The sequence below is a fragment of the Hermetia illucens genome, chromosome 3 (assembly GCF_905115235.1).
Source record: "Hermetia illucens chromosome 3, iHerIll2.2.curated.20191125, whole genome shotgun sequence".
NCBI lineage: Eukaryota > Metazoa > Arthropoda > Insecta > Diptera > Stratiomyidae > Hermetia > Hermetia illucens.
The window spans coordinates 159,119,645-159,135,238 of record NC_051851.1 but is presented as its reverse complement, the minus strand read 5'-3'; the positions used below and the strand labels follow the sequence as shown (position 1 = coordinate 159,135,238).

The window sequence follows — 15,594 nt, the reverse complement described above, 5'->3', positions numbered from 1 at the left end:
AGCGTGCAGAACAAGAAAGCTCCAAGAGTCGACATAATTCCGCTGAGAATCGAAATTCTTCCACCAAGCACAAAACGAGCAACGAACAAAGAGGGAAACGGGAGTCACCAGTTCGCAGTTCCGATCATGTGACCAAAAACAAAGGCGTTGACAAGAATCGACATCATTCCTCTGAGAATCGACATTCTTCCACCAAGCATAAAACGAGCACCGAACGTGAATCCATGAAGAAAAGTATCATCAAGGAATCTCGGAGTCAAAAAACTAAGAAGGACAATGATGCTTCTCAGCAGAAGTCTTCTCATAGTGACGTTACAGAAAGAAAACGTCCCCATTCCGAATTTAACTCTTCAGCGAAGAAAAACAGTTTCGCTAGTGCCTTGGGGGATATCTCAAGAAAAGTCGACCAAATAAAAGAGTCTACAAAATGCCAAGATCCATCAAGAAAAGAGAAATCATCACATCATCATTCTGTTAAGAAGGAACAGGACGGCTTCGCTAACGCACTAGAGAATATTTCTAGAAAGACTGATCGGTTGAAAACCTCTACTAGATGTCACGGAGATTCAAGTGAGAAGAAGGCGGAAGTGGACCAAGGGAAGCAAGACCGAAGAAGACAGACTGCTGCTACAGATGGCGATAGTAGCTCGGCTCGTATTGCGACGCAGACAAAAGCCAATTCGTCCAGAAGGAGATCTTCTGATAGCGACCCCCCTCCTTCAGACAAGAACAAAATGTCACACGACTTGCCGAGTCAAGGAAATCGGCCCGACAGCTTTGGTGCTACTCTGAACGGTAGTTCTAAAATGAGCTCCGAAACAAGCAGCAACGAAGAAAGCATGCCAAAATCACCAAGAAAAGTAATCGTTATTGACATTCCGACAGCAGTTTCACAGAAGCGAATTATAATCAAAGGAAATCATACAGCTCAGCAAGGTAAAATGGCGGCAGCTCCCAAGAATGAGAAGGCTGAAAAGAAAGAGTGTGTCAAGCCTGTTAAAACCAAACCCACTAAGAGTCTAAGGGAGCGATTGGCCAGCAAAGGTAAATTCACTTTTAGTACAGCAAATCATTCCAACCCAGTGCGCAAGAATATGGCTATAATTAAGGAGCGTCTAGCGCAGCTTACTCAAAACAAAAAAGCGGCAGAGGTAGTGGCTCGTGATCAAGAAAATAATATTATTGGGAAGAATCAAGAAGCATTAAATAATAACCATATAACAGCCAACAAGGGAGAGCAAACGCAACTGAAGGACGAACCACATCGACTGAGAGAGGAATTGCCGCAGCCGGTGGAGAACAAAGGTTATCCTTCTGAGCGGAATGTGGAGGTGGTATCATCTGTGACTTCTACTGTTATGGACAAACTCCATGTAAGCAACGAGGAAAGTTCGCTTTTACCGGGGAGCGAGGATTCATCATCTTCAGGGAGTGACGAATCATCTTCATCAGATAGCGGAGATTCAAGTTCGGAGGATGACAGTGCTTCATCAGACGATGATAGCGACTCGTCTTCTTCAGAAGACGAAGAAGAGTATGACAATAATGAAAAGTTAGGACAAATGCTCGAAGAAAAGTTAGGAAGCTGTCCTAATGATGATGAAGTATTTCGGGGACAACTTGCAACAAACGAGTTGTTTCAAGATTTAGATTTAAGTTGTAGTTTTAGTGAGGAAGAAATCTAATTATTATTTTTTTTTTACTTTAAAATTCATTATATATATATATTACTAATAATTTAAATATTAACCACAAACTACTGAAATAAACCTGCAATTAATAACAATTAATAATAACCATTAATAATAAATAACTATTAATTAATAACTATGTTTGTTTTGTCTTTACTTCGGTTGAAGAAGTAAGAGAAAGGTGCTTCTCATGATCTTGGATCTTTTCTGTGTGCGTCCTCTCATCGTACACATATAATGTGTAGGAATTTTTCAGAAAAATGGGCAGCAATTACTGAGATAAAAATGTGTGGCTTATCCTGTATCAGACGCCCATGTTTCAACCTTACATGGAACTTCCCTCAAAACCCCCTGTGAATGCTGTGAGTCTTTGCTGAGACCTACGCAACGTAATACTTTTTATCTTTTAATCAACCCTTTGTAACGACTTATTAAGTTTGCAGGACGAGCAAAATACCATTTGGGTTGACAAAAATCAACTACGAGCCCAAGCGCCCTCCCCCCTCCCTCAAACCCTAAAAAAATTACTAAGTTGGCCGTGAAGTGTTCCGTTGATCTGTCGTTTCATAACTCTGCTAGCCAGGCTCGGGAGATGGGGGAGGGCTTGTCCTTAGGAGTCCGGAGTTAACGCTGTACAAACCGTTTTTCACAGCGATAGAATTGCAACTGTGATCACCTCTGCCCTGGGCGCAGCGTGACCGTAGCGGCCCGCAAATCCGCCTTATTGACCAGAGCTTGGCCAGAGCTGAAAAAAGTTTGGGTGCAAGCCCTAAGCGAGGGGTCCGTGGACCAGGAAAGAGGGAATAAGTCGCTCCCCATTTGGTCCGGTCCAGCATTAAGTTGATGCAGACTTAGGACCCCATCATTCTCAAAACGAAGATCTTCAGCTCTGGCCAAGCTCTGGCCAATAAGGCGGATTTGCACTCAATATAATTCGTGGGCATGTCGTATTCTACGAATTATATAAAGGAGCACTCAACATCTGCGAGCCGCTACGGTCACGCTGCTCCTAGGGCAGAGGTGAGGCAGCGTCTGACGATTTGCCTCTGCCCTGGTAAGAAACCGTAAAGCATCGCTTGCTTTTCTGAAGATTGTTCGGCACTGAATAGTTTTGATGACTTTGGCGGCGTTCATTGCGACCGGTCTTTCGATATCGTATAATGAACCAAATTTGTCTTTCGTACTCGTACTCTTCAGCACATGTATCAGGTGAAACTCTCGGTATGCTTTCTTGATTTGTATGTTGCATCTGACTTTGATTAGTTCCATTTTAAATTCGTCTAAAACTGCTTAGATTTTAAGTGGTTTAGCCTTTAACATAGATATGTTGCCTTCTTTTTGATGATTGCGATTTTTCACTGCTGTTCCTTAATATCACTTGATGCCTTGACTAGCCCTGCATAAGCGCCTCCCTTCGTCGTTTGGTTGATGCGCCATTATAGTTCTACAAACATATGCTGCGGCACTTGCATCTACCACTAGGTCTCGTTGAATTTCTGCCAGTAATTTTTTAAGATACCACTCACGGGCTCACAGCTTCACATTAGATCTCTGAACGGCAATACCTTAATGAATGCTGTATTGATTGACAATTCAATTCCTGTGTACACCCTCTATCCAGAGTGTCCACGACTACGTCTGGTTCCTATGGTATTTCTCTATTACTGAGCAGGTAATTAATCTTTGAGTGGATTTATTATCGAACAGCACTCCTCTTCCAATTTTATGCACGCGCTTATTATTCAGTCATTGTGATAGTCAGTGGGTAATATGCTGTCTGTTAATCACTTGCCAATCAATATTCCCATTCCAGCTGTATCATGAACTGATTATTCATTTGATTGTTCACAACATTCCCTCTTTTCCGCTACTTAGCATTTTTATTATTACCATCATCATATCCCACCATCTTAAATTCACAGTATTGCCTTTAAAGATTCGTGTTAAATTATCACTTTCATTTTATTGTATTTATTTCAAATCAGAAGAAACCCTTGACCTTTTTTTCATTTTAGCGTTGCAATGCTATGCACATTTCCATGCTAACGCATAATTAGATGCATTTCACCTAAGCAGACCGACTCAGATAATATAAAAATATTTAAGTACGTAATGTTGTGGAATTGTTGGGTATGCGTTGCAATATTTGCATACAGGAAAGTGCAACTCGAACCTTGTTGTTGATGCACACGAAAGACGAAATGTTCGAAAGAACAGCTTACTTCGTTTCGATTAGTCGAATGGGAATCGAGATTCCATTTGGATCAAATCTGTAAATGATTGTTCCATTTTTGGATACAAAATGGATGGATATGGGAAATTTGGGGGAAATGGGAAATTTTCATTGAATATTAATTTGAAAGCTAATTTCACACTCCTACCAAAGACCACCGACTATTTCAGAGTCCGTATCGATGTCAAATGAAAGCATCTTTCATAAACTCCAAACAATCTGGAGGAAATCATTTGAACAAAATGAATTGATTTATTCAATATCCAAATTAATATGCTAGAATATATTCTGTTCTTTCAAAATTCAAAACAGTATGGCCAAAAACAGGATTCATCCCATCTGGAAAACCACAAATTTCCCAAGATCCAAGTCGTTGTATTTGGTGGTGACCACCATTAGGTACAGATTTATGCATTAATTTATTTTGCCTGTAGCCTCCTCATCGGGTTGTCCCAAATATTCTCTCGTATATATTAAGACGAAAGGTTTTTTCAACGTAGTTCCGAATACCATGTATCTACTTCATCAGGTTTGGTCATGACAACGTTCAGAAAGTTAATTTCGTACAACTTCCATCAGCTCTTTTCCATGGAACTGATTCTAATGCGATGACTTTCACCTAAATTGGCAGCACGTGTAAAATCATTTTGTAGAATTTGTCATCTTTTCACTTCCTTAGACCAACTCGTGTGGAAATCACAAATTCTTCTTCAAAATGGTTCTCGAGTATTATGTATCTGCCAATCTGGGAAAGAAGCGCCAGTTTTTTCCATTCCGAAATTAATTGTCATATTTTGTATCTACTAATGAATCTTAGCCTCAGCCTTTCAATCAACCGATTGATTATTGTGAGTTATCAGCAAATTTCCAAGAGAAGATGTTTCATAATTAGATTATATACAAAGACTGTAATTTTGTTTTCTCTGTCATCTGTTTTTCGGATCGAAGTTGGTGCTGAGTAACTTATAAAGTTAAGAAGTAGAAATAGAAAGTTCAAATAGAAAAAAAATCATTTTTATATTGATTTCATTTTTGAACGTGACCTCCATCTAAAAGCGAACAACATCCTAGAACGCTTAACCTCAATAAACACTAGTGGAATTCGGGTAATTTAAGCTTTTTCAGTAATTGTTAATGCAATCTAATAACCAGGTTGTACGGATTATATACTTCCATCAAAATTTGTATTTTTTATAGATTCCAGTCCAGTTGGTATGGGAATAATATTATATTTACAAAAATTCAGTGAGAGAAACTGCAAAAAATACAATTTAAAATGAAAGAAAGAAATAAAATTTTTGATTTTACCCTTCGTCTTATGATCTGTGGTCAAGGCTCACCCTACTCGTCCTTATCTAGGTTTTCGTAACTCATTCGTTGAAGATACAGAACATCATTTGAACTCGTTACTTTTTGAAAGCAAACAAATATGGAAGGAAGCTGGCTTAAGTGGTTAGAGCGCTGGGCTGTCATAGCGAAAGGTCGGGGCTCAAATCTTACTGGTGGCAGAGGGATTTATTAACGTGTTTAGATGTTAGGTACAATATGGAAGGAGACTGACCATGGATCTAGTATGTGTGTTTTCCCGGAGGGAGCGTCGGGTGAAATATTCCCGGTCATGACATTGATGCGGGCTACGTTGGACTAGTGGCGTCACACGTTTAGATCACATCCGAAATGAGGATATTCGCGATCGTTATGGGGTTGCACCGATCGTGGAAAAGTTGCGAGAGAGGCGTCTTCGATGGTATGGTCACGCAATTCGTGCAAACGAGAATTCACTTGCAAAGATTGGTCTGAACATCGAAGTCGATGGTAAACGACCAAAAGGCAGACCTAAGCAACGGTGGCTTGATTCGCTGGATGGGGATTTGAAAGCCTCGAGATTGCACCCAGATCAGGCATCCGATAGAGCCAAATGGCGAAACCGATCACGACGAGCCGACCCCGCTTGTGAACGGGACAAAGGCTGAAGAAAAAGAAGATGACATTGATGCGGGCGTGGAAACGCAACTTAGGAAAAATATGAAATTGAGATGCTTTACAGGCTTCTACTTCGATTATATAACGACAGTATTTACAGATGTGAACAATAGGCAAAGACTCACTGAAAATGTGATGAAAGCAACATCAGCAAGAAATGCACAGTGTACCTAAGTTGAATCCTACCCAGAAAAAAAAACAAAAATTTTTACCATCGACATGTTGTAGGTAGTGGTCGAGACCTAGAATCCAAGGAACCCCCAACGCAAATTGCAAATAACCTTGACTCAAATCAATCTCAATCACAATGGTGATCCGAAGGACTTCTTTTGCATTCACCAATAAAACAGTCGAAATGGCCAGAACTAGCGAACTGCATGTGAATTATGGAAGTGATATCTGGGTTAGGTAATAAACAAATCGCGCAGCATTACGAATGGCTGAACATTCACTGGATATAAGGTGCTAAAGGTTCTGTCCAGCACCAAAAATCCCGGCAATGCCACGCCGGTTGAATTAGTCCGAAATGCACGTCAGAAATGCATTTAATAATATGCTGCACGATCAGGCCCATATGAAAACAACAACAAAATTAGGTTAATGATCGGGTTTGAAATATTCCAAACTTTTCTTTTTTGTGTGTTCGGATGGTTTAAGTGGATGGTTTAGAGCACTGGGGTGTCATAGCGAAAAGTCGCGGTTCAAATCTCGCTGGTGGCAGAGGGATTTATTATCGTGACTGGCTCTTGGATACCAGTCGACTCAGCTGTGAATAAGTACCTGAGTCAAATCAGGGTAATAATCTCGGGCGAGCGTAATGCTACCCACATTGCCTCCTACAGTGTACTATTGTGTACCGATATGGTCTTTAATGAAGTGCTCTAGCACACTTCAAGGTCCTGATAAAATATGGATTATTGCGCCAACGATTATTATTATTATAATGTGTTAGGTACTAATGGGATTAATATCCACCCAAATATTATTATAAAAGAAATACACAAAACCTCTCATACCCGCTTCCGGTGTCCCGACTTATTTAGAATTGCGATGTATCAATTCAATCGACATAATGCACTTGGTCTCTTACACCACGCCTTCCTAGGAGATGGTTATCATCTGCGATATAACGTGGTTGAAAGAGGAAACTTTGTGCTGATTTGGAACCTGTCGGTTTGCTGTTGATTTCTAGGTTTACTTACTTTTGCTTTCCCCTAAACAAGAAGAATGGTATGTAGTTATCGACCTGTTCCACAAACTGTAGCTGAAGACCGGCCTCGAGTTTTCTGTAAGGTCGTTGTAATTTTTGTCCAATATAGCTAGTGCATTACATTTGTTCGCTTTAATATAGTAAATTGGCTTTTCTATTAGCTCTTCCTTCTCCGTGTGTTGTTGGTGTTCCACTCGTTGCTAATATTACTTTCCTTAATAGCGTCAGCTGTTGCAGTCCTGATGCGTCCTCTTTGTTCTGAAGTGATTGGTGTTGTCGAGAAATGTACATTGATTTCCGCCTCTATGTGGGTGATGAAAAGTTGAATATTTGTGCATTATTAAAAAGTTCCAATTATTGTTCCATGAGGGACTGTCAAGATTCGTTCACCACGACACTATATTTTGGTGAACACAGTTACTCGAGACTTTCTTGTAAATAATTTCCTCCTCCTCAATATCTTTGGTTGATAACGATTTCGGAGAATTTTTAGGTTAAAAGTCAAGTTATATTGTCGTTTTCCCTGTCATCCGAGAACTAACCTGGAACCGTTTGATACATTACTTCGGGCTAGCCCTCTCACTCTCCCGGTTTTGGGACCTTCAAGTCAGGGAATTCCTTCCACCAACGGGAGGGGAAGGGGAAGAAGGGAGTTGTTAGTTCAGAGAGTCCCTTGCCATCCGATCCCTCTGCCGGTCGAATTCAATCTTCTTCGCAATAAGAAAAGCCTGGACATAATGCGCAACATGACTCCAGCTGCCAGCGCTCTTCAGCATCTCTCTGCAGCAGCTTCCCAGTATCTGCATAAAGCTGCTGATGAAAGCCGTCCCACCTTTCGCAAGAGAAAAAGGTATGCTCAGCGTCGTCCGCCACTCAATTGCAGAACACACAATCAGGAGATCGGGCCTTCCCAATCCTGTGCAAGTAAAACTGTAAACCTCCATGCCAGCTTAGAATTTGGGTAAGGAAATAATCAATCTCACCGTGCGTTCGGTTCAGCTATGAGTCTAAATTTTTGATGAGCTGCGCAGTCTATCTGCCCCTTAGCTCATTTAGCCAAGAGAGTTGCCACTCGGTAAGGGTGCGTTGAAGTTCTTCACAGGCAACCACCTCTCTTAAATTTTCGCCCTTAAGGCTGTAGATAGGGAGGGCAATGGGGATCCCTCCCGCGATTACCATCACGACCGGTTCTAAAGCAATGCGATAAGCAGACACCACTCGCAAATCTCCCCGTCTCTGCACTTTAGCAAGGCGCTTACAATGCACCTCCTTGTCAAGGGCATCAGCCCATACCTCCGCACCATAGAACAGAACCAACGGCGTGCCCCTCATAAGGAGAGGTCTGCTAGTAGATATAGGGCCCCCAACATTCGCCAGTAGACGACTCAGGGTCGAGACTCCAGTTGCAGCCCTGTCCGCTGCTGCTTTGATTTGCTCGAAGAAGGTCATCTTCGAGTCGAGCATTAAACCAAGGTATTTAACCGTTGGTTTTGATTCTATAGTCAACTCGCCGATCGGTATTGGACGCAGGGTCGGGATTCTCTTTCTGGTCAAGATGACTATTTCAGTTCTTTCCAGCGCAAGGCTAAAATCATGAGCAGTCATCCAACCGCTTAGCCGTCGCATCAATATGCCAAGCCTTCAACAGTGCGTCCGGCATCAAGTCCCGCAACGTTGTCTGCATAACCGACCAGGCGCGTCTCTTCGGGCATATTGAGTTTCAGCAGACTATCGTACGAAGCGTTCCAAAGATCTGGCCCTAGGATGGATCCCTGTGCTACTCCTGACGTGATTTCTTCTCCTCTGGCCCTCTAGCGTCTCCTAGACCAGGGAGTGGTGTTTCAGATAATTCCTCAATATCCGCAGGAGATAGCTTGACACGTTTTCTAATGGACCTAGCATATCTCTCCATCTTATGGAATTGAAGGCATCTCTGACATCAAGCATTATAAGGAGCACTATCCGTCGAGATCGGCGACTGTGTGCCTCGGCTCGGTGAACCGTATCCATGACCTCCATAACAGCATCCACTGTGGATCTCCCTGTTCTGAAACGGAATTGTTCTGGGGATAAGTGACCGGCAGCGCGGATCGCTTCACCGAGTCTACTCCTGATGATCATCTCGAGCACAGTGTCAAGCATACACAGCGGTCGGTATGCAAACGGGAGCTCCAGCTCTCCTTTTCCCTTTCTGATCAGCACGGGTATGACCACCTTCCAGCGACATAGAAAAATGTCATCCTTTAAGCAAGCGTTGAATGCCCCAAGCAGCAAGGCTGGCCGTTGGCGGAACACCAATTTGTAAACTTCTGCCGGGATTCCATCAGGACCTGGCGCCTTTTTATTTCATAGTGAGAACCGCTTCTTCGAGCTCTCTCATTGTGAAACGGGGGCAATCCTCGACAGTTTCCGCGTTATTGAAACCAACACATACAGGAAGTCTGGGGAGTAATGTCCGTACAATGTGGTCCATCGAATCGGTACTTAGTATGCAGGGCTTCCGAATAGCCCCGATTTTCCGGGTGACAAGCTTATAGCCAAGTCCCCACGGGTCCTCATTCACCTCTTTTACCCGGTTCTGCCAGTAGCGAGTTTTACTTTTATTTATCACGCTGCGGAGTCTCATTTTTGCTGATCTATACTGTGCCTTTATGGCCCATGCCTCCTCGTTGGCGTGTAAACGTGCCAAATGGCGAAGCTTATAACACTCCCTCCATAGGTCGGAAATTTCTGCCGTCCACCAGTACATAAAAGGCTTGTCGTGGCTGGGGCCCCTCCGAGGCATTTAGCCGCACACGCCGTCGTTATCAGGTTCATCACTGAATTTACGACGGTGTCAGCTGCGACGCTACCACTCACCAAAGCCCCCTCCTACTGTAAAAGCGTCAACGAACTTCCCGATGTTCACCCTCGCATATTCCACAGGCAGGGGGAGCGTTGAGTAGGTGCTCGCCGGCAAGTAGCGTCAACACATTTCGTGCGCGATGTACTGCTGATCACTTGCCAAAAAGTCTCACCACTCGTCCATCGCTAGTGCCAGAGATTCCGACGCAAAAAGTGATGTTAGGAATGCTTCTTTCATAGCCTGGGTGTCGAAACGTTGGTGCGGATCCGGTGTTTGAAACTACGGGGCCATTTCTAGAATCCGTTTCCCTCTGGAGTCTGAATAAGGCATGCTCCATTTAAGGACCCTGACATTAAAATCACTGTCTACCAGGATTCGAAAGGCGGACATCGTCTCATTCGGCGTCAACGCTAAACAAGTCGGGAAACCGGACGCTGGACGCTTCACGTATGAAAGGCTTTGTGTATTTGTTTTATGAAGACATTTGAGTGTGAATTTGTCCCATTAGTACGTAACAGGTAATATACGCATATATCAACTTTCGGGTGATATTGACATTCAAAATGATGAATTTCCAAAGAAGTGACAAATTTGACCTATTATAGCTTTGTTAGTAATAGTACTATTTCCACCAAACTTGGTAGAATCAAGCTCTATATTATAGCCTACATTGCTGGTGCTAGGATGAGTTTAAGGGGGGTTCTGCAGCCAATTACTGAAAATTATAGTAACATACTATTATTAACTTTATTTCAAGGGATATCAGTATGGAAGGTATTTCGGAGCCAAGCCACCATATAGTGACAGCCTCTTGATTTTTTCAGATTTTTCGTTGGGACAGTTTCTGAGAATGGCCCCGTGAAATAAATGACCACTTCCGACCTCCCGAACTCCTCGCCTTTCCATAAAATGTCAAAACTAAGACCAGCTTCGGAAAGTACTAATCGAGACCTTTCATTTGATACCCTCCATGACTATATTTGGTTGAAAAAAAAATGTACACCCTCCTTTTGCATGTATGGAGACCTCCCCTTAAATTCGACATAAAAGGATGTAACTCACTGTATGCGTGAGTGTTCACGGTTCCCACCTTTCCACCAAATTTTATGTCAAACGCTGCTACAGTCTTCGAGAAAAATGCGTGTGATGGACAAACAGACAGACAATAAACCGATTTTAATAAGGTTTTGTTTTACACAAAACGTTGGAAACGTTAACCCTAAACACCGGATCCAGACAAACCCGTTCCCTCGGCCTTCGTCAAGAACAAGAAGTTGAAAGTCGTCCCGAACCCAGATGGCAGCGGTGGCTGATAAGTCGAGATGCCATGAAGCCGGGTCCCTGTTTCGGTATTGCTCGCTGATTAGCACTTGATCACCATTTACCTCCACAGCGAGCTGCGCTAGCAAATGGTTGTACTCAGATGCATGTTAATTTTTAAAATGCGGATCATGCCTTTCGCACCTTAGTCCTTTTCAGTACTGCCCTAGAGATTTGTCACCACCATGAGCACGCAGTGTGTGCGACGCTCTCACCAGACGAGCCGCGATCCCTACAGAGAACGCAGCTTTGGCTTTCATTGCAGTCTTCGCTTGGTGACCTACCTGGCCGCATCTCCGGCATGCTGGCCTTCTCTTTTTTTAGGAAGTGGAAATTTTCAAAAGACTCTGGCCTGGGCACGCCAAAGTGTGGGATTTTTATCCACTAAAACCACTCCCGAGTCCCCCCTACCCCGTGGAACCACCTTTAGGTATTACATCACGGGGCGGAGTTAGCTTACTTTAGCTAGGTCTCCTTCCGTCTACCCGCGGGGTTCGTAACCGCGCCTTCCTCCCTTCTTCTGCTTTTCGCAGTTTTATCCTGGATTACAGCGGTCATGGAATTGATCGCATCCCAGTCTTCCTGACAGGCTAATAGGCTACCATTCTCCGGACAAAATTTTCCGGTGATAGCACTTCACCTAGAGTTCCCACAACAAACAAGTTTTTTTTGTTTGCACTGATGAAGGGAACAAGTGGTTCCCGAAATATCGGTATTTGCAAGAATAAATACCCACACCAACGAAAAAGAAACAACAAGTTTTTATTATTTCAATTCTCTTAAGGATGTTCTTCTGTAAACCGTACTCAGTTTATGTGTATTGCCTAAAACCTGCAGTGCTTTTCCCCAAACTGGGACTGCATACAGTATGATAGAGCTCACCACCCTGGCTATGAGCAGCCTGCAAGTATGCCGCGTTCGGCATCATCCTTGCCAGAGCCATACTCGTGGTGGATGCTCTTTTACAGGTATGCTCTATGTGCTGCTTAAAATTTAGTCCTCCGTTTATCATCACCCCCAAGTATTTGATGGTCGGCTTGGCAGTGATGATACGTATCCCAATTCAATGCAGGCGCATGCTGTCCTCCTGGCCGGTCCCTTGGAAGGTGCTGACTTGGTGGCGACTATCCACATTCGTACCCTGCATACTACCCATCCAATTTTGATTTTCCCGTTGCTAAGGAGTTTCCTTACATATTACTCGGAGACTTCCGCAACGGCGAGTTTTTGGATACCTACTCGGACATTGATTACCTCAGGACATTCACGCTTAATGGCCTCCTCCACCTTTTCTCTTGTCTTCTCCCACAATAGTCCCTTAACCCCCTCGCAGAACGTACTCTTGCGAGTCGTCTTAGGCCCCAGTTCCCTCAGGACTCCGCCGATCCGTATAGAAAAAAGATCTGCTCCGTTGTCTTCGGGGTTCATCCTGTAGTGAATTTCACTAAGGACTTCCGCAAATGTCTTGCCTTCCGTCGGCTTAGTGACAGCGCATCACCTTTGTGGAGAAGTTTGTTTGGAAGGTGTGGTCAAAGCCATTCACTCAGAATGTTTTTGCGAGTGGTGATTATCTGACCTCTATTCAGGGTGTCCTCATAAGCCTTAAAGGAACTGCATACAAGCATACAACTTTCCCTTTTAGTGTCCATCTACTAAAGTTGTCCTTATGAGACTTAAAGTGGGCTTAATATATCAGAACAAAGACCATTGAGTTTGGCAACTGACGGAACACTATGATTTGTTTGACATTCACTAAGAAAACTCCCTAAATCATCTTCATCATATTATTCATCTCGGAATAGACTTGGACATGTTTCAAACTACCACCAGGTTTCAAATCAGGAAAAAAAATGAAAAGGATCCACAATGAGATTCCCTCAATTTACTCAACCAAAGTCTCCCTGAATAGTAGACCGCTTGTTCTCTTCCATTTCTTAATCTCAATTATATTCACCAAACACTAAAATCCTCCAGTAAAGTCCTCATAAATATATATTTTAACGTTGAATTATGTTTACTTCCCCAAGATCAACACTAATTGAAATACCAAAGTCAAACTTTCAACGTTACAAGCGTGTGTGGAATACTCTCTGGAACTTTATAACAATTAATTTTCTTAGAAGATGTAAATAAGCTCTCAAATTCGACGAGTAGACATTCCAATACGTTAGAAACTTATCTTGTAGATTCTTCCTTTTATTTGCTCGTCTTCCTCTCGTCCTTTTCTCGTCCTCCTACGGTCTGATCTTCATATTAATTAAATTGACTATCGGAATCGCTATCAGGACTATTTACAGTCAAAGACATTATTAATTCTGAACTCATATCATATAATTTTCTTTCGGTGTCCTGGCTTCCTGGCTGTGCGCTCATATCTAGCTATGCGAGTATGATATATAACGCCTTATTCCAATCTATTATTTTCAGACAATGAATTATATTCGGGAACGGTTGCCGACTTTAGTGGAAGTGATCCTATAATTTATCGAGAGCCTTTGCAGACGGAACAATATGATAGTCTAAGCTTAAATGGTGGGTATACCCTCTCATTTGTGTATATAAAAGGACTATGTGGACGCTAATCAATATTCTCCATAAGGAATTGGGCCCAAGTTGATATTTATGTACAACGTGGAAATATTGACGTTGCTTCCATATCAATTTGACCATGTAAAAGTGAATTATCGAGTTGTGTGTTAACCTTTTTCCTGTTTTCTCCACACTTTTCAGCTCCGAATTTCGTGGGATCATTCACACAGGGCGAATTTGTGTATTTCCTATTTCGAGAAACAGCTGTTGAATACATAAATTGCGGAAAGGTACGAAGGCAAGGTCCATAATGGCTTTGCAAATAGAAATTTGTTGTCCTTTATTATTAAATAACGTGAAAACCCGGCAACAATAATAAGAAAGACTCCAGACTACCACCACAATGGAATAATACATTTTAATACACTTTTTTTTTATTATAATAGTAAAATGGAAATTTTTACTTCTTTTCTTGCTCCTTCGCTTGCTTCCGACAATGAACAAAATGGATGTGCACAAAAGGCCGTATATTCACGAATAGCAAGAGTTTGTAAATGGGATAAGGGAGGACCGAATCGATTTCGAAACCGGTGGACGTCCTTTTTAAAGTCTCGATTAAATTGCTCCATGCCCGGGGATTTCCCGTTCTACTTCAATGAAATTCGTAAGTACATCCCCTTATAGCGTATCCACAATACGATTAGGTGAAATGTAATAAATTGGAAAAGTTTGTATTGCTCCTTGGAAGCATTCGCTCAATCATTGGCTTTTATATTACAATGAGAATTGTCTTCTGCTTCTGGCTGGAAACTTCACCCCGAAAATAGTAAGACTGAAGCAAACCCAGAAGAGGCGACCGAAGAAGAGAAAATCCGAAGAAAGCAGTGAATTGAAAAAAGTTTCCCAAGTGCTGAAGCTTTCCAGCGAATACTTCCAAGCAACACTTTACACGTCCTGAAAGACTCCTCATAAATTCTTAACATTGAAATTTCCTTTCTTTCCGGTATGAATGAAACCTGTAACCTATAAACATCCGCATGGCTACAGAAGCGGCAAGTAGCCTTGTTGAAGGTTCCTACGGTCATACAACTTCTCGGCTGATTTATGCAACGTTCACGACGCCGGTAAACGCTATCCCAGGTTCAGCTGTTTGTGCATTCTCGTTGCAGGTAAGCAAAGTAGCAACGGAGAATCTGAACACTCCTTGCTCCCTGTCAACCCCTTTCCACCCTCAACTTTAATATAATGTTTTCATGTTGCGGACATACATAAAATACATGCCATGCTTTTTTCTGCTTTGTGGTTTATTGCACAGGACATATCGGATACATTTGAGGGAAATTTCAAAGAGCAAAGTGGTATCAACTCTAATTGGCTTCCAGTAAATAGTGCAAAGGTAAGTCCTGTTTAACGTTTAACTGTTATGCTTTGATGGAGTTAACTTCAAGAGAAATTCAGATTTACTGTAATGCCTTTGTGCACACTCCTCTGGGTTTATGAATTGAAAATGAACCGTGAAACAGAAGGAATTAAAATGAGACATTTTCAATGAAAGTCGGAAATTATTTATTAATGATTGCTCTCTGTGTATTTCAGGTTCCGGATCCACGACCCGGCTCATGCCACAATGACTCTCGCACTCTTCCAGAACTTACTTTAAATTTTATTAAAACTCATTCACTAATGGATGAAAATGTGCCAGCATTTTTCGGTCAACCGATATTGGTTAGGACTAGCACTATGTAAGTATGCAGGAACCGCACGAAATTAGGTTGTAATCAAA

At 42.3% G+C, this 15,594-nt stretch overlaps 1 protein-coding gene across 5 annotated transcripts in view; it reads left to right on the top strand.

Annotated features, from left to right (window-relative positions):
• The window catches only part of LOC119651975 (semaphorin-1A), a 499,683-nt gene that overhangs the window by 456,958 nt on the left and 27,131 nt on the right, over positions 1-15,594 (top strand). For all 5 annotated transcript variants that reach the window (XR_005249508.1, XR_005249509.1, XR_005249507.1 and 2 more), the window contains exons 6-11: positions 13,710-13,814; positions 14,013-14,101; positions 14,334-14,475; positions 14,859-14,980; positions 15,127-15,207; positions 15,408-15,553. Coding sequence is in view for 2 of the 5 variants with exons in the window: in XM_038055882.1 (XP_037911810.1) it covers positions 13,710-13,814; positions 14,013-14,101; positions 14,334-14,475; positions 14,859-14,980; positions 15,127-15,207; positions 15,408-15,553 (685 nt within the window). In the remaining 3 variants the exon portion in view is untranslated. The remainder of the gene's footprint in view (positions 1-13,709; positions 13,815-14,012; positions 14,102-14,333; positions 14,476-14,858; positions 14,981-15,126; positions 15,208-15,407; positions 15,554-15,594) is intronic.